We start from the raw sequence: 23,459 nt of genomic DNA on the forward strand, positions 1-23,459 counted from the left end.
CTTGAGCTTAAGAAATGCTGAGCGAGTTCGGCCCTTTTGATTTTCTGACTCTAGCTCCTCGCACATTTCATTGTAGTATTTTGCTTTGTCATTCCTAGCAGCCTTTTGGAATCTTCTGTTCATCTCTTTAGTATCTTGAATTCTTCCTTATGCTTTGGCTTCTCTACACTCCAGTGCAATCTTCAGAGTCTCTTTTGACATCCATTTTGGTCTATTCTTCCTCTTCTGTCTTTGTAATGACCATTTGCACTCTTCCTGAATGATTTTGTAAAATCAGTGACTTATTCATTGCAAATACATTTTATAAGAGACACAAACACAGGTTATACACATGGACTTCACCTGATAGTATGCATAGGAATCAGATCGACTACATCTGTGGAAGGAACCGCTGGAGAAGCTCAATATCAGCTGTGAAAACTAGGCCGGGGGCTGTGCAAGTTCAAGCTGAAGCTGAGGAAAATTAAACCAAATCCACAGGAGCCAAAATATGACTTTTATTTCATACCACCTGAATTTCAGAACCATCTCAGGAACAAGTTTGGGGCCTTGAACTTTCTTAGCACTAGCAGTCAGGAAATCAAAAGACAAATTGCATGGAGAAAATCTGCTGTCAGGGACCTTTGCAGAGTGCTGAAAAGCAATGATGTCGGTCTCGAGACTAAGGTGCATCTACTCCAGGCCATGGTCTTAGCAATTACTTGCTGTGCTTCAGAGACCTGGACAATGACTGAGGATTACAGAAGAAGAATCAAATTAGTGCCTTCAAATTGTGGTTCTGGAGAAGAGTCTTGAACATACCATGGATTGCCAAGAAAACAAATAGGCCTGTCTTGGACAGGGTGAAACCACATTTCTCCTTGGAGACTAGGATTTTGAAGCTCTGTCTCACATACTTTGGGCACATGGCCAGGAGACACCAGACCTTGGAGAAGGACATCATGCTTGGAAGGGTGGAGGGACAGCACAGGAGAAGAGGACTCCAGATGAGATGGATTGATACAGTAACTGGGGCAATGGGGGTGAAATGTTGGAATTAGAGAGACTGGCTCAGGACAGGGCAGGATTCAGAGCTGCTGTACATAACATAGCTATGGTTTGCAGGTGACTCAACGGCACATAACAACAACAGCAACTATAATCCAAAGGCCATACTTCTCTGATAGCTCAAATCTACAAGCAGCTCTGAGGAAGAAAAAGACATAAGTCTTCATTAGTGCAATTTACAGCCTCAGAAGCCCAAAGGAGGGTCAATTCTGTGTTCATTCTGACTCAGTAGCAATGAATGTAACAATATTGGGGCTTCTTTATTTTCTCCTAGACTAAAAAATAATGTGGTAAGAAAAACGCCAGGCCCAGTTTAGACTGAGTAGATTGATGTGTGAGAGCTCCAACAAAATCCTGTAAAAACAATAAACCCACTGCTTCCAAATTGGTTTTGATTCAGTGGTGATATTCCATTGGGTTGAATGCTGTAAATCTCAATGGGAATAAATGGCTTAATCTTTGTACTCTGAATGATTAGTTGGCTCAAATTGCCAACCTTCTGGTTAGAAATCCAATACTTAACCTTCTACAACACCAGGGCTTCTGAACAAAAGGGTTCCCTTGGCTTAGTGTTAAGAAACTCTGCTGCAATTCTGAAGGCAGAAGGTCCGAATACACCAACTGCTCCATAAAAGAAGGATGGACAGTCTCCTCTTGTGTGATTTATAGCCTCTGAACACCTGCTGGATTTGTTTCCAACTCAACAGCATACAACAACAGCTGAAAAAAAAAAGAGGAAAGAAAGAAACAAATATTGGATGGACAACTGAAACTTCACTATAATTATTGCGAAAATTCAGAGAGATAATTAGAATATGACTCTGAGAGTCATTTAACTGTACCTAGATACTATTTGTAAATTTAAAATAGAAATACTTCTTTGGCTAGAGCCTTTTTCTTTCTATGATGACTTTAAGGGAGCTCTGGCAACTTAAAGAGTTGTACTGCCAACCCAAAGAATCGCGGTTTGAATCTCTCAGTGGCTCCGTGTAGGAAAGATGGGCAGTCTCCTTCCATGTGACTCGCTGCCTCTGAAAACCATTGTAGGGTCAGCTATGAGTTGGTTTTAGATGGTAAGCAACAACATGGTGACTAGTCTTGTCATCAAGCTCTACTCATCATACTAGTTCAGATTTTAAAGATTAAAGCCAACAAAACCCTATGGTGGACTTCTACTCTTTAACTTGCGGCTACCAAGAGTCAGAATCAACTCAATGACAACTTTCTGTAATCTTTGGTGTTTCTGTTGTTGTAAGTAGCAATTTCCCCTTTCAAAGTTTAGCATTATAGAGTCTTGACCCTTGGATATAACGATTCTATTTCAATGTTTCTTATTTGTTTAAGTTGACATCTGTCTAATGAGAATTTATCAATTCTGTCTTTCTGCCTTGATCCCTGTGTAGAGTCTCAAGACCATTTTTCTACCTTTGACAATCCTGTTGACATGTTAGTGATAATCCCATTTATTTCTAAAATGTTTCTGCCGTCTTAAATCTTGTCTTTTCTTCCAGCATTTTGCCAAAGTGATGAACTTGAATGTGTAAGCCATGATTGTGTGTCCCGTGATCTGTGGTGCAATGGTGAACCAGACTGCTTAGACAGTTCAGATGAATGGGACTGTGGTAAGTTGCTTTTCTACCATTTGTTCATATATTCAAATGCCTGTTAGCCACTGAAACTAAGTGAATCTTTAATTCCTTCACTGATTTATTCATTTATTATAAAATATGGCAATGCTTTTTATGTGTCAACTACAACTCATAGAGACCTATGAACAATGGCTCTGCATGTTGCCCGATCCTGAGACACCCTGTCTCTGACACACCTGACCCCATTGCCACAGTCATGTATCAATCCATCTCATCTAGTGTCTTCCTCTAGGGTGCTGACCCTCCACACTTCCAAACATGGTGTCCTCTCCTGACAACATGCCCAAGATGTAGTGATTCGTATATATTGTTCCCAACTCATACAAAATTTCCCCCCACACTGTGTCTTTATTTGAAATTTTTCCAGAGATGCCTTCAAAGAAAGAACGGGAGTCCTACTTCTTTAAAGATCACAACCACTAAAAGCTCATATGCAATGTATAATAAGAGTTTGATTTTGTATTGTACATTAATTATATTCACTTACCATAACTAATGTTAAATAGAGAATATGAATGATTGAATTGAAAACCATGTGACTTGCAAACTTTCATGCAAATAAAAATGTTATTTCTTTTTTTAAATGTTATTTTAAAATAAGTTATTTAAAAAACCCTACGGAGAGCAGTTCTGCTCTGTGTGTGGGGTTACTATGAATCCTAACAGATTTGATGGCAAGCTGTGTGTATAAAAACTTCCTACTCAATTTTTTTTTATAACTCCCGTGACTGCTAGGGTGCACCCTGGTGACCTTGTCTACAATGAGCTGTGCTTATACCCCAGTGACTGAGCCTCTCCATGGGTTTAAATCCACCAGCGGCTCTTAGGGGAAGAGGTGGGCAACCTCCTTCTATGGGATTTACAGCCTCAAAAATCCAATGAAAAGTCAGCTAGCGGTAAGTTGTAGCTTGAGGGCAATGAGCGAGTTAATTGCTAAAATTCAAAAAGAAAAGAAAACAAACAATAATAGTTGTAAAGTTGATTCTGATTCCTGACCAGCTCGCCTCTGCTGGAATAGAACTATGTTCCGCAAAGTTATCAGTAGCTAATTATTTTTTTAATTAGATCCCCAGATCTATCTTTCAAGGTTCCTCTGGGAGAGCTTGAACCTCTAGTCTTTCGTTTAGTAGTTGAATACATTAACAGTTTGTACCATCCAAGGTGTAACTCTGAGCGTTGTTGTTTTGTGCCATTGACTCTGAACTGACCCATAGCTGACCTTTCAGCAGGTTCTTCACTCTTCACTCAGATTTAATGACCAGTGTTCTCTCATTCTTTCATCATCAATACTTCTGGAACATATCCCTCTCAACTTCCTCTATTCTCGCTCCAGATGCAAATGAGATTTCAACTCTATAATTCATTGTTGTTGTTGTTGATTGCCTTTGCATTGAGCACGACTCATAGCGACCCTCTGAACAAAAGGCCTGAAGCTGCTCTACACCTATCAACATTTATCAAAGTTCATAGAGTTTCTGGAGGCATCTTATTTAGGAAGTGGATGTCACTCCTGCTTCCAAAACTGTCATATAATGTTATTGTTATTATGTGCCACTGAGTCACCTGCAAATGCATATAGACCCTGTGTACAGCAGCTCTGAACCTTTCCCTGTCCTGAGCAAGTCTCACTGACTCGGACACACCAACCTCAATTGCCCCAGTTACCATATCAACCATCTCATATGGGGTCTCCCTCTCCTGCGCTAGTGACTCCATGGGTTTCCGACACTGTGTGTGTGAAGATGCCACTCAGTTCGAAAGCCAGAACCTGAAGTAGAATTGACACTGAAGATATCCTTTTCCAAAAGATGAGATTAAGATAGCTGACACCCTTCTTGGAGAAAGGTGTTACCTGATCAAGGAGATTACAGAGAGCTCTCAGATCCTGTCTTGTGTGACTCCGTGGGTTTCCGATGCTGTGTGTGTGAAGATGCCACTCAGTTCAAAAGCCAGACAGGGATGGAATTTAAAGGTATCTGCCACCTGCCCCTCCATTGCTGCAGTTCATAATCTCGACTTTGAGTCCTTCCGTTACCCAACATGCATCAATCTTGCCTTCACTCAGCCCCTAGTGGAATCATGATTCTTGGTGTGTTGGTTTATGTGTTTCACGAACACTGTATGCCTAATTAAGCACAGAGGATGCTTTTATAGAAAAACAGCCTTAGCTCATAGACCAGGGATCCCCAAAATAGCATCAATCTCACATGTTCACATTCTCACATGCTTCCTTGAAAGGACACAGTATGAATAGAATATCAACTAAGGAAACAAACAAACAAAAAAACCCCTTTGTTGTTTTTTTGAGTAACAGGTCTTTCTTCTATAATGTCTCTCAGTAGACTGGAAGGGCCAAACTCTTTTTTCAGTTGTTTTCGTTTTTTTAAATTAATATTTTTAACAAAAGATTTCCATTCATTCATTGTTTTGATTTTCCTCCCTAACTCCCTCCCTACCTCCTATCCTGGACTCCTGTCATACCAATAATACTTCTAAGCAGTTCTCTCTTTAGGCCGCTCAAAGATGCTAAGTCACCACTGGTGAATAATTCTGCAACCCCTGGGTAAATTCATGAGAGTGGGTCCTTTCTCTGATCATCATCTAACTGATCAACAAAGCTAAGAGCAGTCTGTCTCTTACTCCAATCCTTGTTCCTTTTTGTTTGGTAAAGCAGAGGCCATTGTTATTTTGTTTTTTCAATTTCATATACATGAGCAGTGATTTACGCTGGCTGTGTACTCATATGTACTCAGCAAATGACTTTAAAACAAAAATAAATGGTAAGGAGTTGTGCTGCCAACCCAAAGGCACACAGTTCAAATCCACTAGATATTATGAGGGAGAAAGATGGACAGGCTCCTCCCATGTGATTTACAGCCTCTAAAAACTAGAGGATCAGCTATGAATTGGTTTCCACTCAATAATACACAACAGCAATAACATATACTCAGAAAATGGTTTTTAAACAAAAATAAGTAAAAATGCATACTTGCAAGTAAAGCCAGGGCAAGTAAAGGCACCATGTAGTTTCTTGAGAAGAAATGTTTTTAATTAAAGTTTTCCTTTTGGCTTTTTCCTCCCCAGTGACCCTCTTTGAAAATGGCAACCCCTCTTCACTCCTGACCGTTCACAGATCTGCCACAGAGCACCATGTGTGTGCCGACGGATGGCAGGGGGCGCTGAGTCAGCTGGCCTGCAAGCAGATGGGTTTAGGGTAAGGTCAGTAGTGTGTAGCACTGATGAATTTCTCTGAGGGCTTCGTGGAACTTGGCAGTAATATCTTCCTTATGCATGCACAGTGCGTTAGAGCTCTCAAACAAAGAGCCTGGAAATGCACGGGAAATGAATCAGGTGAGAGGGCCAAATGCAATTACCAGCACCTGCTTTGAAGAGTCTGGGCTGCAAACCGACTTTGATGAAGCCTCCAAAAACAAATGAAGTAATTGTATTTTAAGCACTTCTGAAATGAAATGCTTTCATTATTTATAAAAGAATTATGATGGTCCCCTCTGAGCAACCTGCATGGAAAAGTTCTTTCAATTCTCCCCAAGAGGTTATTGAAAATTCCTCTTTAAGCAACACATATTTTGTAATAAGTTGAGAAACAGAACTTGAAGTTGCTGGGATTTCAGTTTACCGTAAGTAATATAGGAGATGTAAACCAGGAAATGATTCAGTGGTTTTTGCATCTTAGTAAAATGCACAGACACCTATTCTGGTTTTGATACATACAAGCTGAAACAGAAACATTAAAACTTGGACACCGGCTATTTATGGGCTTACTCTTTCAGTTTCATCTGGGATGGAAGCAGTAGTTAGCAAAAACTTGAAATATTAGAGTTTGTATTGTTGACATACATGTGTACATTTGAAGTATATCTATACATATTGTATAAACATGCACAAATATACATCTTTCAAATATATTCCTGTCAAATAAGTAGATCCAAAAATTTGCACTGTTATGAAGAGATTTTGGGGAAATGTATACCTGAGGGAAATGAAAGGAAAAGGAGTTATAAAATTCTAGACTTTAAAAATAGCTCTTCCTTGTTGAAGGCTGAATCTTGATTAGATTTTTAGTTAGAGAGTTGCACTGGTAACCCAAAGGCAGTTCAGATCTACCAGCAGCCCCATGTAATTTTTAAAATTTTTACCTCCCATGTAATTTTTAAAAGTTATTTTCAGCATTTATTTTTATTTACAAGTTGTGTTCAATGCAAATCAATTCCATGACATGAGAAGTTACTATGATTCAAAACATAAGTACACAAACACCATATATAATCCAAACAGATGTACAACATTCACATATGAAGCAAAAGGGAATGTTCATTTACACACACAGTAGCCTGAGATTTATTGAAATCTGGTTGTTTCCATATGGAGGTTTCTAACCATGTTGTTGTTGATTACCATCGAGTCGAGCACGGCTCAGAGCGACCCTATATGAACAAAAGACCTGAGGCCTTTCTATCATTATTTCACCAGGTTTGTAGAGTTTCCAAAGCCAAGTGGTTTAGGAGGTGGATGCCACTCCTGCTTCCAATTCTAACCATGAGGGCAGTGTATTACTTTTGTTATCAAAACTACTGACCTCATATTAAATAAACTCCTACCATGTTGTTTACAGTCTCTCAAAACTGACTGGTGAGTTAACTGTGAGTTGTTGCCTACTCAATGGGCATGCATTAGAGTTTGAGTATTTTAAAATCAGGAAAGTCGAGAATGGTATGGATGGACTCCAATTTCTTGCTCTCTCCTCTCTAATCAAGAGGGATTTGGATTATAAAATAATGAGAGTTGTGAACCAGACAGACGATCTTGAATACCTGCTGCTTTTGGCTGCTGTGTGCTGTTCCTTCTCTTCTCATTCTTTAACCTTAAATAAAACCAGGTCTAGCTGAGCCCTGTAATGAGGCTCTATCCTCTACATGCTTCGTTTATAGTCCCATTGAGGAAATTACAAAGTGAGGCTTGGGATTCAGGTTATATTCCATCTTGGAAGAGACTGTGAGATTATAAAACCTTCTGCAATCTCTCCAGTTCTTGGAGGTCTTCAGGGTCTCCCAGGGAGGTCACAAAAGTCCTTTGCTTTGGGAAGAGTGTTGTATATTTCTTTGCAGAAGCAAGGAGGATAGATGGGTAACAGAACAATTTCTTTTAATATTTTTTCACTACTAGTTTATTTACAAAACTCAAATACAAATTCAAACAAATTCTTTCTATTTCCCTCACCCTCCCATCAAATTGTACAACCCAATGATTAATCCCTACCTCCCCCTGCACACCCACATCCATCTGCTTCCGGCCTCTCCCATCCCTCCTGGATCCTTCTACTCATTCTACAATGACGGTTTTAAACAATATTTATCCTTGTGGGACTGAGTTAGTTCACTCAGCATAATGCTCTCCAGTCCCTCCCAAGTTAGGTAATAATTTACAAAGGTATTGCTCCTGCATACTGCATAGTATTCAGTTGTGCAAATGTACTATAATTTCTCAATCCATTCATTTGTGGTTGGACATTTGGTCTGTTTCCATGTTCTTGTGATGGTGAATAAAGCTAATATGAGCATTAGTGTACAAATCTCAGTTTGTGCCTCAGTTTTCATATTCTCTGGATATATTCCAGATAGTGGAATAGCTGGGTCATATGGAACTTCTATGTTCAACCTTTTGAGGAAGTGCCAAACTGCCTTCCAGAATGATTGTACCATTTTACAATCCCAACAACAATGTAAAAGAGTTCCTTTATTGCCACATCCTCTCCAACATCTCTTATTTGCTGCCCTATTAAACTTTGCCACTCTTACTGGAGCAAGATGGTAGGTACCTCATTGAGGTTTTGACTTGCATATCTCTTATTGCCTGTGATTTGGAGCATTTCTTCATGTGTCTGTTTGCCATTCGAGTATCTTCCTCTGTGAAAATTCTTTCCATGTCTTTTGCCCATTTTGTAATTCGGTTTTCAATCTTTTTCTTGTGGAGGCCCAAGAGTAGTCAGTAAACTTTTGTTGTAAGACTCTTGTCTGAGATGGTATTACCAAATGTTTTCTCCCAGTCTGTAGGTTTTCTTTTCACCCTGTTGGAAAAAGTTTTTCATGTGCACAGGGATTTACTCTTTAGAAGGTCCCATGCATCAGTTTTATACTCTTTATATTGGACATTTCTGGTTGTATTTGGCAGTCTCTTTATATCGTGGACTAACACTTCTAAGCTTGACCTCAGTTTCTCTCTTATGAATGGTATGGTTTGGAACTTTACTCCCAGGTCTTTAATCCACCTTGAGTAAATTTTTGGGTATGGTGTGAGATATGGAAAGAGGAAAATTTGATTCTAGATTTTCAAAACATTTTAATATTACTTGTTTATGCTCATCTGAAAAATTATGTGTGTGAGAATAGTATTAAGATCTAAATAATTATTTTAGTGTGCAACTATCCTTAGTTGATATTTGAGAATTTGTGTGCCTCAGAATGTTTAGGATGCATACCCTGTGATGGAGTCCTGGTATGACAACAGTTAAGTGCTAACTAAGAAGTTAGCAGTTCAGACTTGGAGGACGCCAAGGTCAACTGTCACAACAGACCACATGGACAAGTTTCTATACTCTCCGTTGGTGAGTACTGACTAGGGGAGAAAAAACCAACCACAACTTTTCAAGCAGACATCTAAAGTGTAACCATTGGCCTCTCGTGTTTGAAGCAAAGACTAGTGAAGAACATCAAAGACATAAGGAAGCAATTAGTTCATAGCACCAGTTGATTTTGCAGTCCTCCATTTCCACTACTCTGAGGCGAGAAGACCTTGATGGTGCCCACCTACCACTGCTACCTGCTCTGAAAGGGATCACGTTAGAAGGTTCTGGATAGAGTGAGAGACACATAAAGAATAAAATTAAAAGTAACAATGGTAGTCTGTCTTACTGATCTGATGGAGACTGGTGAAACCCCAGAGTATATGCCCTTTAGTCACCCTTTGAGCCTGGACCTGAATCCACGCCTATGGTACAACAATTGACTTTGAGTCAAGCAATAGACAACTCTATAAAGTGAACAAAAACATCTGAAAGATACTCAGCACTTAGAACACTCAGGATCACAAGTAGACGTTTGTACAAAGATGAAACTTAGAAAGTGGAATGGAGAAGATGGAGGGGTGAATGGAAATAAGAACCAACCAGAGAGAAAGTGTTGATGCCATGTTGCTGTTGTTGTTGTTATGTGCCATCAAGTCACCTATGACTTATAGCAACCCTATGTACAAAAGCCCTAAACCCCTACTCTATCCCAAGCCAATCTTATTGTATCTGACACACCTATCTCCATCACCCCAGTCACTGAATCAATTCATCACATACAGGGTCTCCCTCTCTTGTGCTGTCCTTCCACCCTCCCAAGCATGTCATCCCTCTCCAAGGACTGATTCTGCCTTGCAACATGCCCAAAGTATGTCAAACGAAGCTTCAGAACCCTTGCCTCCAAGGAGTAGCCTGGATTCACCCTCTCCAGGATCAACTTGTTTGTTCTCCTGGCAGTCTGTGGTATAGTCAATACGTTTTTCCAGAACCACAGGTCAAAGGCATCAATTCTCCTTCTATCATCTCTAGTCATTATTCAGCTTTCTGATGCATAGCAATTAATTGCAAAGACCATGTCCTGTAACAGGCACACTTTAGTCTCCAGACTGACATCGTTGCTCTTCAGTACTTTGGAGAGGTCTCTGACAGCAGACTTTCCCAATGCAATTCATCTTTTAATTTTCTGGCTGCTGTTACCAAGAGTGTTGACTGTAGAGCCAAGCAAACTGAAGCTGTCAACAATCTCAAGTTCTTCCCCAACTATCATGATGCTGTCAGTTGGCCCAGTGGTGAGAATCTTTGTTTTCTTCATGTTGAGCTTCAATCCATATTGAAGGCTGCAGTAAGCGCTTCAGGTCCTCCTCAGTTTCAGCAGGCAGGGTTGTGTCATCTGCATAACACAGATTGTTGATGAGTCTACCTCCAATTCTGATGATACATTTCTTCTCATAGAGCCCAGCCTCCTGGATAATCTGTTTCACATATAAATTGAAAAGCTATGGAGATAGGACACATGTTTGGCACACATCTTTCCCAAGTTTGAACCATACAGTGTGTCCTTGTTCCATTCTGATGACTGCCTCCTGGCCCAAGCACAGGTTTCACTTAAGGACAATCAAGTGTTCTGGGATTCCCATTCTTCTCAGAATCAGCCACAGTTTGTTGTGATCTACACAGTCAAGTGCCTTTGTATAGTCAATGAAACACAGATAGCCATTCCTCTGGTACTCTCTGCTTTCAGCTAAGATCCACCTAACATTAGCTATAATAACCCTAGTCCGACAGCCTCTTCTAAACCTAACCTGTACTGCAGGCAGTTCTCTGTTAATACTTTTCCAATCGTTTCTGTATAATCTTCAGCAGAATCTTGGGTGCATGTAATATTCATGATATCGTTTGATAATTCCCACACTCTGTCTGGTCACCTTTCTTTGGAATGGGAACAAATATAGATCTCTTCCAATCAGTTGGTCAGCTGGCTGTCCTCCACATTTCTTGGCACAACTTGATGATCGTATCCAAGGCAGTGTATAGTTGTTCAAATATGTCAGTTGGTATACCGTCAATTCCTGGGGCCTTATTTTTTTGCTCTTGTTTTTTGTATTCTTTCCAAGCAGCTTGAACTTTTTGTTTGATCACCACAAGCTCTTGCTCATACATTGTTTCATCAAATTCTTCTGTGTCTGCCAATTCCTTTTGGTATAATGACTCTGTATACCCTTTCCGTCTTCTTTAAGTGCTTCCTGGATCATTTAGTATCCTGCCCAAAGCACCGTTAAGTACTGCAAGGTTTGAATTTGTTCTTCAGTTCCTTCAGCTTAAGAAATGCTGAGTGAGTTTGGCCCTTTTGATTTTCTGACTCCAGTTCCTTGCACATTTCCTTGTAATATTTTACTTTGTCTTCCTACACCACCTTTTGGAATCTTCTGTTCACCTCCTTAATATCTTAATTTCTTCCCTTTGCTTTGACTTCTAAGCACTCTAGTGCAATATTCATAATTTCTTGTAACATCCATCTTGGTCTTTTCTTTCTCCTCTGTCTTTGTAATGACCTTTTGCATTCTTCCTGGATAATATTCTTTATATTCTCCCACAGCTCATTTGGTCTTCGCTCATTAATGTCTAAGGCCTCAAATCTGTTTCTGAGATGGTTTTGAAATTCAGGTGGGATAGACTCAAGGTTAAATTTTTGTTTCTGTGGACTTGATTTAATTTTCCTCAGTTTTAGCTTGAACTTGGATATGAGAAGTTGGTGGTCTGTTCCACAATCAGCACCTGGCCTAGTTTTCACAGCTGATATTGAACTTCTTCAAGTGATTCTTTCCACAGATCTAATAGATCTGATTCTTATGCACACCCTAATGTGAAATCCATATGTATAGCCTGTGTTTATATTTCTTATAAAATGTATTTGCAATGAATAATTTATCAATTATGCAAAATTCTATCATTCTATTTCCAGTTTCATTTCTGTCACCAAGTCCATGTTTTCCAACTACTGATCCTTCTTCTCTATTACCAACTTTCACATTCCAGTCACCCATTATTATTAATGCATCTTGATTGCATGTTTGATCAATCTCTGACTGCAAAGTAGGAATTGTAATTAAAGTCATAAGACAAAATATGAATTCATGGTTGAATGTAATACTCTCTAAAGTAATGCTCTATAAAATTTAACTAAAGTCATAATTTAAAAATGAGATTCAAAATAAAATAACATAGAAGTTCAAATTCACCTGCCGGCTCCGCAGAAGAAAGATCTGGCAATCTGCTCCTGTAAAGACTAGTCTAAAATGGGCAGTTCTACCTTGTCACTGGTGGTCTCTGAGTTCACTCCTGAAGGCATGTGGTTCGAATCCACCAACTGCTCTGTGTGAGAGGATGGGCAGTCTCTTTCTGTGGGATTCATTACCTCTGAAAACCCACTGGAGGGTCAGCTATCGGTCAGTTCCAATCCAATGGTACTCAACAACAACAACTAAGTAAAGGTACTTTTTATTTTTTACTTTAATAAGTAAAGGGGTTTTTATCAAATTATATTGGAGCATAAAATCGTTTCCTTTTGTACATCTTTATAAAACATTTTTTCTGAGCAATAATTCCTTCAGTACTTCTCTACTGTAAAGTTTCTACTTCACTCTCAATTTCCATTGTTTTTTGAGATAAACTTCCATCATTCCATTGCTTATATCAAAACCTTTCTCTATTAACAAAATACAGTAAATGGTATTTATCAAGAGTCCACTGAGAAATCTAGAAACATACAACAATTGATCCATTCTGTTATGAGAGCATTTAGTAGGATATTTTGTTATCTTAACTTGTAGTATTATATAAATGCTCTGTCTCCACCTCATTTCTTTTATGTAAAGATCCATCAGCTTTAGGAAACTGAGAAACTGATACTAATCTATGGTAAGAGAACTTTAAACTCTCTCAGAGTGGGAAAATATAGAAACATTTTCACAACTTGTTTCCTGTGTCTAAATGAAATTAGATAGTATTGTGCTCAGATACAATGAAAAACCTAAATATGCTCATTTTAAAAATCTTTGCACCATAAACTGAAACTTGTTGCTGTTGAAATGGAACCTACTTATAGATAACCCTCCATTGTCTTTCTTGAGCTATGAATAACCCTCTGAGTTGATTTTCCATCTTTCTCCCCCCAAAAGGCCCTTTTGGATTCAGACTACTTAGAGAGACTTGACCTTTGGGTTAGCAGCACAATTCCCTATAGACTAGGGAACTAGAGCAAGCTCAAGGCTGTTTCTTGATGTGGAAACTTAATCACATAATGACACATGACACTCTTGAAAGTTCTAAGGGAAAGTCAAAACAACAAGAAAAGTTATTTTGACAACTCACCTTAAATAAAAATGTTGTATTATAAGTTCAAAAGATCTTATAAAAGTCTTTGTTTTTTTAAAATTCATTTGTATTTTAACAAGATGGATTGACAGTGGCTACAAAAACTAACTCAAGGACTGGATGGTGTTTTGTGCATTTATGCATAAAGTTGCTATGAGTTGTAAACAAAAAGCACCTAACAACATTTATTTGCATATTGGACTTTCACTTTAGTAGAACACACATATCACATAGTTTATCATTTAGCCATTTTAGTTGTATACTATGATGGCATTTAGTCCATTCAAAATATTGTACAATCATCAACACTATCAGTTAACTCTAATAAACAATCATCCCCCTACCCTTTGCAACCAGTAATCTGCTTTTGGCTTGTTATCAGAGATACTAGTCATAGAAAGTGAGGGAGACCCTCAAAGAGGTGTATTAACACATTGACTGCAACAATTGGCTTCAGCATGGTGGAGATTGTGAGGATGGCACAAGATAGGTCAATTTTGACTTGTGGTTCAGAGGGACAGTGGGAGTTTTTGTTGATGCAATAACAAAAACAACAACATTCATGACCTCATAGTAGATTTAGTGTGCAGTAAGCAAAGGTGAATTACATCATCAAAGAACTCAGTTTTGTGATAAAAACATTTGAGTAAACAATCAAGAATATAAAATTAAGAACAAAACCCTCCAATTTCCTTTATTTGGGAATGATTCAGACTTACATTATAATTAATAGAAATCATTAAGATCATCCAAGAAGGATATTCAACTCCAATCTTATCTTGATACTATGATATGAAGTAATTCTTTCAAAAAATCATTTATTCTTCAGTAAATTTTGTAGAGAACACCATTGTAGTGGAGTGTCTTTAACTATCTTACCCTAATCCAAGCAAACTAAAGCTGTAAACAATCTCAGTCACTTCACCATCCATCTTGATGCTGCCAATTGGTCCAGTGGTGAGAATCTTTCTCTTCTTGACATTGAGCTCCAATCCATATTGGAGGCTGCAGTCCTTGACCCCCTGCAGCACGTGCTTCAGGTTCTCCTCAGTTTCAGCAAGCAGGGTTGTGTCATCTGTTGATAGGTTGTTATTAGATTTTCCACCAATCCTGACACACATTTCTCCTCAGAGAGCCCAGGCTCCTGGATAATTTGTTCTGCATACAGGTTGAAAAGGTATGGAGACAGGACACATCCCTGGCATATGCTCTTCCCAATTTTGAACCATGCAGTGTTCCCTTGCTCTGTTCTGACGACTGCCTCTTGGTCCAAGTATAGGTTTCTCATTAGCACGATCAAGTGTTCTGGGATTCCCATTTTTCTCAGAGTCAGCCACAGTTTGTTATGATCCACACAGTCAAATGCCTTTGCATAATCAATGAAACACAGATAAACATTCCTTTGGTATTCCCTGCTTTCAGCTAAGATCCATCTGACATTAGCTACAGTATCCCTAGTACCGCGACCACTTCTAAACCCAGCCTGGACTTCTGGCGGTTCTCTGCTGATGTGCTGTTCCAGTCTTTTTTGGATAATCTTCCGTTCACAGCTTTAGTTTGCTTGGCTCCACAGTCAACGCTCTCCGCAGTAGTAGCCAGGAAATGAAAAGATGTATTGTCATGGGGAAGTCTGCTGTTAGGGACCTCTCCAAAGTACTGAAGAGCAATGGTGTCTATCTGGAGACTAAGGTGCATCTGATACAGGCCATGGTCTTTGCTATCACTTGTTATGCATCAAAGAGTTGGACAGTGACTAAAGAGGATAGAAGGATAATTGATGTCTTTGAGCTGTGGTGCTGGAGAAGAGTATTGAGGGTACCATGGACTGCTAGGAAAACAAACAGATTCATCCTGGAAAGGGTTAAACTGGGCAGCTCCCTGTAGGCAAGGATTCTAACTAACATACTTTGGACATGTTGTAAGGTGGGACTGGTCCTTGGAGAGGGACATCATGAGTGGGAGGGTGGAGGGACGGCACAGGAGAGGAAGGCCCTCTATGAGATGGGTTGTTTCAGTGACTGGGGTAATTGGGATGGGTGTGTCAGAGACGGTTCAATTGACACAGCACAGAGCTGGGTTTAGGGCTGTTGTACATAGGGTGGCTATGAGTCGCAAGAGACTCGACGGCACATAACAACAACAACCACCCTAATCCAAACGAGGAAGCACGCTTTGGACCGCATTCATCCATAGAGCAAGTCAATATCAGCTTACTTGTTTCCAGGATTTCTACTGACATGTTTTCATGGTGTAAGCACTGCTTAAAAACCATTTCACTTGCTTAAAAAACTATTTCACTTGGACTCTTTCAGGCCCAAATAACATCTTAAAGCACAACTGCTAGATTCTCAACTAAACATGTCTAAATGAGGAGATGCTGAATTCTTTGTTGACTCAGAAAAACCATTTACTTCCACCTACAGCTGTTTATACAGTTTGTACCGTGTCGGAAGTATGATGATTATATGATTAAGTAAGAATATAAATCAAACCTCTAAATTCGCCTGGCAGTATATTGATTTTGCTACCTGCATGCCAGTATCAAAAACATATGGATACTTTTTCCCTAACAATATAAATCAGAATTTAGGCTGCCCTCTGATATTTGCCAAATGTGTAGTTGAGACATCTGGTGTTTGAGGAAGTTGGTCTAAAGGAATGTGACTCTCCATGTCTCTTGGCTCCACAAGTCCTGTTCTTTTGTGTGATCATCTGGAAATGGTGTGTTTGGCCTGGACTGTTGTGGCAAAAATGAGTTTATGGAGTTAGTAGTAATTTGATTTTTATTCCCTGACCAAAAGGAAAAACATCATATTAGTAAGAAAAAATACATCATTTTGAAACATGTCTTTGTATCTTGGGAATTCATCTTTCTTCAGCTTCATGTCCTGTTCTTTGTTTTGTTGGCTTTCCAAACTGATCTGTATTCTCTCTGTGTAAAATTGGCACATTCCTTCCTGCCTTGTCTCTGTATCCACATAATTATCTCCATATAATAATCTCCACTGCCTAGTAAGTTCTTCAGTCACATGCAACTCCCTTTCTTCTATGGCCTCTACCTCATCTTTTCTAACTTATGTTCTCTTGAAGTCCTATTGAATTAAACGTCAGTGCTATGTCATTTTCTCCTTAATTCTACAATGCATAATATATATATAACTTATAATTTTTAAGGTTTATTTTTCCATATTTTTATTTCCCAGAATGAGTTATGCAAAACATTAATGGTTAACTTTTATCATGTGCCTGTTTGCTCCAAATATTATGCATTTATTAATAATATAACACTGTGAGATAAGTAGTATTATTATTTTCAGTCTGCACATGAGGCAACATAGGCATAGAATAATAAAGGAATTTAGTTAAACCACAAGGCTTGGAGGTTGGGGGGTTGCTTACTGGGTGCAAATTCAAGCAAGAACAAGGGCCAGGGACCCTCAAATGCAAGGATATGACCCACTGAGGCACCAAGTGACTCAATGAACATGCTATACTTGGTGTGGCCAACTGGGTTCTCCAACATAAATTCCCATTATTATTGATTTGACTTGGAGTTTTGTGTTAAGTCTCAATAAATATCACCTTGTGATTCCTTTCTAAGTTATAGATTTTTAAAATTTTATTTTATTAATTTTAATGAACATTTACAGAGATTTTGGATTTTCATTCATTTATTGTTGCACTTTTTTCTTTAACCCTCCCCCACTCCCCAGTTCACTCCTCTCTTTGAAAAGCAAATGATAAACTTCTTCATTGGTATACAATCCCCCCGGACCTATAGATTTTTTTTTTAAGTAGATAGCAATGATGAGTGAATGGAGCGATAGAACAGATTTATTATACTATGCCACATTTTAGATGTTTTTCACCTTTGGAAAAGTGACTTACAGTGATAAATAGATGCTTTCTGTGTTTTGAAGAAGCTTTGGCGGTGAAATGCTAACCAGAATATTTGCAGTTTCCGACCTACTAACTGTGCCTCAGGAGAAAAGAGGTAGCATCCTGTTTCCATAAGTTTAACAAATTGTTCTTTTATCATGAGTACTGAAATGACTGTTTTAGAACAAATTGTGTATGAATACTTGAGTGAAAAATTAATTTACTTTGTCAGCATTCACTGAAATCACAATAGGAATTTTTTTACATGACAAATGGTTGTTGCCTTAAAAATAAAAAAATTAAAAGCGTTGGAAAAACCTATGAGGCAATTCTACTCTGTAACATAGCATGGCTATGAGTCAGAATTTTATTGGATGGCTGTGAGTTTTGTTGTATTCTGAGCAGAAGTCAGCTGAAGCAAAGCCACCAGGAATTAGTCTCTTTAACACAGCATCCTTATAGCTTTTCTGACAGTCATATAGTTTTAGCACAGTAAATTCATTTCCAGTCCATTTCCTGGTACTTAAATGACTGCCTGAATGGGATGAGAATCATAGAGTCCAATGGGTGGATATAGTGTTTCTTAGAACTTGCTGTTCTGGTGTGAAGGAGAAGAGTTATTTTCCTTAAACAGTGCTTCACCTAAAAGGAAAAGAATTTTTCTTTTTTACTTTTTACTCTTTCCTGAGGCAATTGAGGTATTGCTGTTGTTAGATGGTGTCTGGTGGAGTACGTTACTCTTTAATAAACAAAGCAAGGTGTATCTGTCAGTTGTCCTAAGAACATTTCCATATAGTCACTAACAAGAAACCCTGCCAAGAACTTGTCTTTGGATATTTGTTAATAAACTGATTCTCTAATTTATCTAATGAATAATTTATAAAATTAATTGGAAACTTCCCAATGGTATAGAAAATTTTGCCATTATTAACAGAAATGGAATGAGGTAGGTTCTGAATGAATTTTTTTCTAATATTGTAAAATTGTAAGAAATAATGTAAATATTTCTTACCATTCATTTTGTGGTGAAAATGTTCATCATTTAAAAAATTGCTTAATACTAGGTATTACAAAAGCAAAGATTATTTTCATTGGTTCTTTAGAATTGAGTACTAAAATCCCATCTTTAGCTTTCTAATCAGCATCACTGTAATACTAGGGCTAGTTGTAAGCAAGATTTTGGAATGTGAAAAATTACTCTGAGTAAACCCCATAGGATTAATTAATTCCTTAATCATTACAATAACTATGCCACTTATATTTCACATGAATGTAAATGTATTCTGGCAAATTAGAATGTAGTATCTAACCTGAGTGGTCCATCAGGAAATAATCAAAGAGGATCTGAGTTCTTTCTGCTCTAAGTCTTTCCTTACATGGTCTAATCAAGTTTTGGAGCTCTACCAGGAGAGATTCTGATAACAACGTAAGCTCAGACCTAGTATATCATACATTTGAACCCTAATGCAATCTGACTTTTCTTTGGAAAATAGGACTTACAACCAGTAACCATATTATGACAAGACCTTTCTGTACAATTCACACTTGTCCATTAAGCTTTAGACACAGTAGCCTTATTACTGACATTCAAACGCCTCTGGTATATTCTCATTTTGGGATCTTTGACCTATTTTTTTCCTTTTGCTTTTGGAAGGTTGATCGCCAGACCACCATGAAGTTTGTTCCACATAATCACTGATGCCTCAGCTTAGACTTCGGTTTCTTACAGAGATCTTGCTTGACAACTCTACATGGGGCAACTCACCTTAATCAAATAACAAATTTCGCTATCACCAAAGACATTTGTTCATTTTCTTTTCAAAGCATTTATCCATATCTGAAAAATATGTGCTGCTGTAGTTATGTCCGATCAAGTTGATTGCAACTCAATGGCTCTGAGCAAGAGATCTGGCTTTGCCCTATCCTAAGCCATCCTCACAATCTCAAACATGTTTGAGCCCATTGTTACTGTCAGACTGTCTCTTTAAAGATTTTCCTCTCTCTCTGATCCTCTGTCTTTCCCTGTATGATGTATTTTTTCCAAGAACCAATCCCTCCTGTAAACATATCTGAAGTATATGAGATGAAGTTTCATAATTCTTGCCTCTAAGGAACACCTTGGTTTGAAGACAGATGTGTGTGTGTGTGTGTGTGTGTGTGTGTGTGTGTGTGTATAAATAATTTGTTCCTCACATTGAAAGGATAGCTTTTTAAATAATACTCCACTTGCCACACTGCTAAATTGCTCCGATCTCCATACCATCTTATTAACCAATGATGGCTAATTTTAACCCTTGTCAATCAGACTATTCAAATCATGCCAGGCTAGTGCTCCTTCTGAGATGCAAGCCACTTTCATATCATCAGGTTGAACTACCACTGACATGCTCATTGATAATAATCATTGTATTATTTTTTTAAAAAGCCATGAGTCAATTCTATTTTGAACCTAATCTTTAATTCTTCCTACGTCTTCTAAAGATGGCCTTGTGGTAAGGAGCTACACTTCTATTCCAAAAACAGGTGGTTCAAATTCACCAGTTGCTCCAAGGGAGAAAGATGGATGATCTTCTCCTGCGCAATTTGTTGTTGTTGCTGCTATGTACTGCCAAGTCAGAAATGACCTGTAGTTGACCCTCCAGCAGATTTTCACAGGCAGTTAATTCCTGAGAGGAGATTGCCCATCTTTCTCCTGTGAAGCAGATGGTAAATTTGATCCATGTGCCTTCAGGATTGCAGCACAGCTTCTTACCACTAGGCCAGCCTTTGAAAACCCACTGGAGGGTCAACTATGAGTAAGTTCAAATTAGACTGCAAACAACAATAACAAAAATAACTCTTTCGATAAAACTCTGGTGGAGTTCTCCTTAGGGAGCTGCATTGCTAAGTCAAAGGCCAAGCCTCTCTAGTGGTTCAAATGCACCAGTGACTCTGAGAAAGAATGATGGACAGTCTCTCCTAGTGTGTGCTACAGGTTCTTTAAAACCTACTGGAGGATTGGCTATGAGTCGTTTCCATCTCCACAGCAATGATATTATGAGTCTTTATATATTTATCATAATAGATGGAGAAAAAATTAAAGTTGTCAATTATTTCATTTTACTTACATCCAAAATCAGCATCCATAAAAGCAGTATTCAAGAAATTATAAGATTATTCCACTGGGAAAATCTACTGTGAAGGACTTCTTTAAAGTGACAAGGAGAAAGGAAGTCAATTAAAAGACTAAGGTGCATTTTACCCAAGCCATGGCATTTTAGTTTGCTTGATAGGCATTAAATAATGAATGAAGAAGACTGAATAACTATTTAGACCTTAGAATGATGGTCTTGGTGAAAAGCATTGAATATTTCATGGATTGTCAAAAGAACAAAAAGGAAGTGCATCCCAAGTGCTTCTTTTTTTTTCTACTCTTTTTTTTTGTTAACTTATAAAACAGTATTTGTACAGTAATAGTTCATAGTTTGACTAATTTTTTTTAAACTTGGGAAGGAATTTACTTAATGGGTTATGAGTTCTTCTGTGTGGATTTTTCATCCTTTTCCTAACTTGGTCCCAGGCCATCCCACTTTGTTATTTTTTTTTTAATTTAGGTTGTTTATTTTTCATTTCAATGAACATCTACAGAGATTTTGGGATTCCATTCATTCATTGTTGCACCCTTCTCCCTGCACAAACCCCTCTCCCTCCCCCCCCCCCGCCCCTATTTGCTCCTCTCCTTGAAAAGCAAAAGAAAAACTCCCTCATTGGTACACAATCCACCCCCGCACCTCCCCAAACCCCACCCCCTACCCCCAAATATAATCCACTCTGCAACCCTCATTGCATACTCCTACGATAAAAATAATGCCCTAAAATATAATACTTTTAGACCAAGTGCTTCTTTAAGGTAAGGATGAGACTCATCTTGGGCATGTTGTCAGAAAGTGCTAATTCTTGGAAGGGGACATCATGCTTGGAAAGGTGGAGGGTTGATGAAGCAGAGGATGACCCTCACTGAGATGGATTGACATAATGACTGAAATAATGGGCTTAAGCAAAGTGGAGATTGTGAAGATGGCACAGGCAATATTCCCACTTCTACTTCCTATCATGCCTCCAGGAAAACCTATGAACTTTAATAAATGTCGATTGTTGTAGAGAGGCCACAGGCCTTTTGTTCATAGAGTTGCTACGAGTCGTGCTCAACTCAAACACAATCATCATCAACAGCATCAATAACAACAAATATAGGGTAGTTGAGTCCAAGCTGGCTTGACAGCATCTAACAACAGCTCTGAAAGAACCAAACCAGGATGGTAATAACATGACAGTTCAAGAAGAGGCTTTTGAAATTAAATACTTAATGCTCGGAAATGTTCCAAGTTTGGAACAGAATATTAGAATTGCAAATAATTTTTCTTGTCTAACACACAAAGTATTTATTTATATTTCAAAACTAGCTGTCAAGAATTGAGATGGAAAAATGCTCATATTTCTTTTTCCTCAGCGGTAGATATTCTAGAATAGGCTTTGTCCTTCCACTAAAATGTGTAACATGCAAATTTTGTTAATTCTTGCCCATTCCCTTTATTTCAAAATTTTGAGGGATTTGTGCTTTCTTTCATTTTTTAAGTAGTCAGACTCATCATAATAATAGAGTTACTATACCCCTGCTTATGAATATCAAGTGACTCCAGGAGCGCAAAGGAAAAATAAGACCAAGTTGTCTAGTGGTCTGATTTTTCTTCCAATCTTTGTGATATTTAACCCCTTTCAGACTATAAGACACTTAAAATTTTTAGACAACTTTCACTCTTTAATTTCAGCAGGAAAAAAAATTGTATGCATTTTCACATGCCCTTCATGGCCACATGATTTTTTAAGGTGCACATTTGCCTGAACACAGTTGTTTTTCACCAGAAGTGAGTTGGCTCCTTAGAGATGTTTGGCAACATCTGAAGACCTTTTTCTTTTCTCCTCCATTAAACTGGATATGATGGGGGTTATTGTATTCTGTGAATAGAAGTCAGAGAAGGTATTAAATAGGCAACAATGCCCTGGATAGGCCTCAGAGCAAAGAAGAATCCAGTGCCATATGCTAGTAATGCCAAGAGTGAGATTTAGAGGAATAATTTTGGCCTTCTTCCTCCAATCTTGCCTTACCTTAAAAAGACAAACATTTTTGGGGCCCGTATTCCCACCTGGACTATTCTAGAAGCTATATTTTCAAAGAATACTCCCATACTGGTAGCATCAGTGTAACTTGGAATCTTGTTAGAAAGGCGAACTCTTTGTCCTTAGACTTGCTGAAGTGTGATCCTTGTCAGCTGCTGTTGGAACAGTGATTGCTTATGGCAACACTATGTGCTTCAAAGTTAGTAATTCTGTAGAGTTTTCATGACTGATATTTTGGAAGCAGATTTCCAGGTCTTCCTCCAGAGGTGCTTGTAGGTGAATTTGAACTGACAGCCTTTTAGTTCTAAATTGTTTGCATCACTCACAGACTCCCAAGTTTGATCTACTAAGTAAGACACTCTAGCAGAGGTGCTCAATAAACTGTGTTGTCACAGGCCCTCCAGGTGACTCAGATGAATCTTTGAGCTTGAAAGCCACTGCTCCAAGAATTCTTCACTTGAACCTGGGAGATATGTTTGTTGAAGTAGAATGATAAAATATATCCCATTATATAGCCCACATCCAACTTTCAATTAAACCAAAAAGCATACCTTAAAAAATCCAATTGCTTCACACAGGACACTCCAAACAAGACTCCTAGGCAGGATCCAACCAATTTTTAAATACAAAGGCCTGTTCACCAGGTCTTGATTGGTTGAAACAAGAGGCTTCCAGCCCACAGCTGATTGTTAACTAAATCAAAACAACCAATCAGCTTACACTTGACTGTTAACCAAATAAATAAGTGATCAAATAAGTTACAGCCAACT

The 23,459-nt window shown here is 38.4% G+C and overlaps 1 protein-coding gene across 1 annotated transcript in view; it reads left to right on the plus strand.

Annotated features, from left to right (window-relative positions):
* CORIN (corin, serine peptidase) overlaps window positions 1-23,459 on the plus strand; it is a 431,554-nt gene that overhangs the window by 353,493 nt on the left and 54,602 nt on the right. Inside the window, exons 14-15 of the mRNA XM_006894163.1 lie at window positions 2,559-2,669; window positions 5,781-5,910. Of these exons, the coding sequence (XP_006894225.1) occupies window positions 2,559-2,669; window positions 5,781-5,910 (241 nt within the window). The remainder of the gene's footprint in view (window positions 1-2,558; window positions 2,670-5,780; window positions 5,911-23,459) is intronic.

The sequence above is a fragment of the Elephantulus edwardii genome, unplaced genomic scaffold, assembly GCF_000299155.1.
Source record: "Elephantulus edwardii isolate Elephantulus edwardi_28Jun2011 unplaced genomic scaffold, EleEdw1.0 scaffold00137, whole genome shotgun sequence".
Classification (NCBI taxonomy): Eukaryota; Metazoa; Chordata; class Mammalia; order Macroscelidea; family Macroscelididae; genus Elephantulus; species Elephantulus edwardii.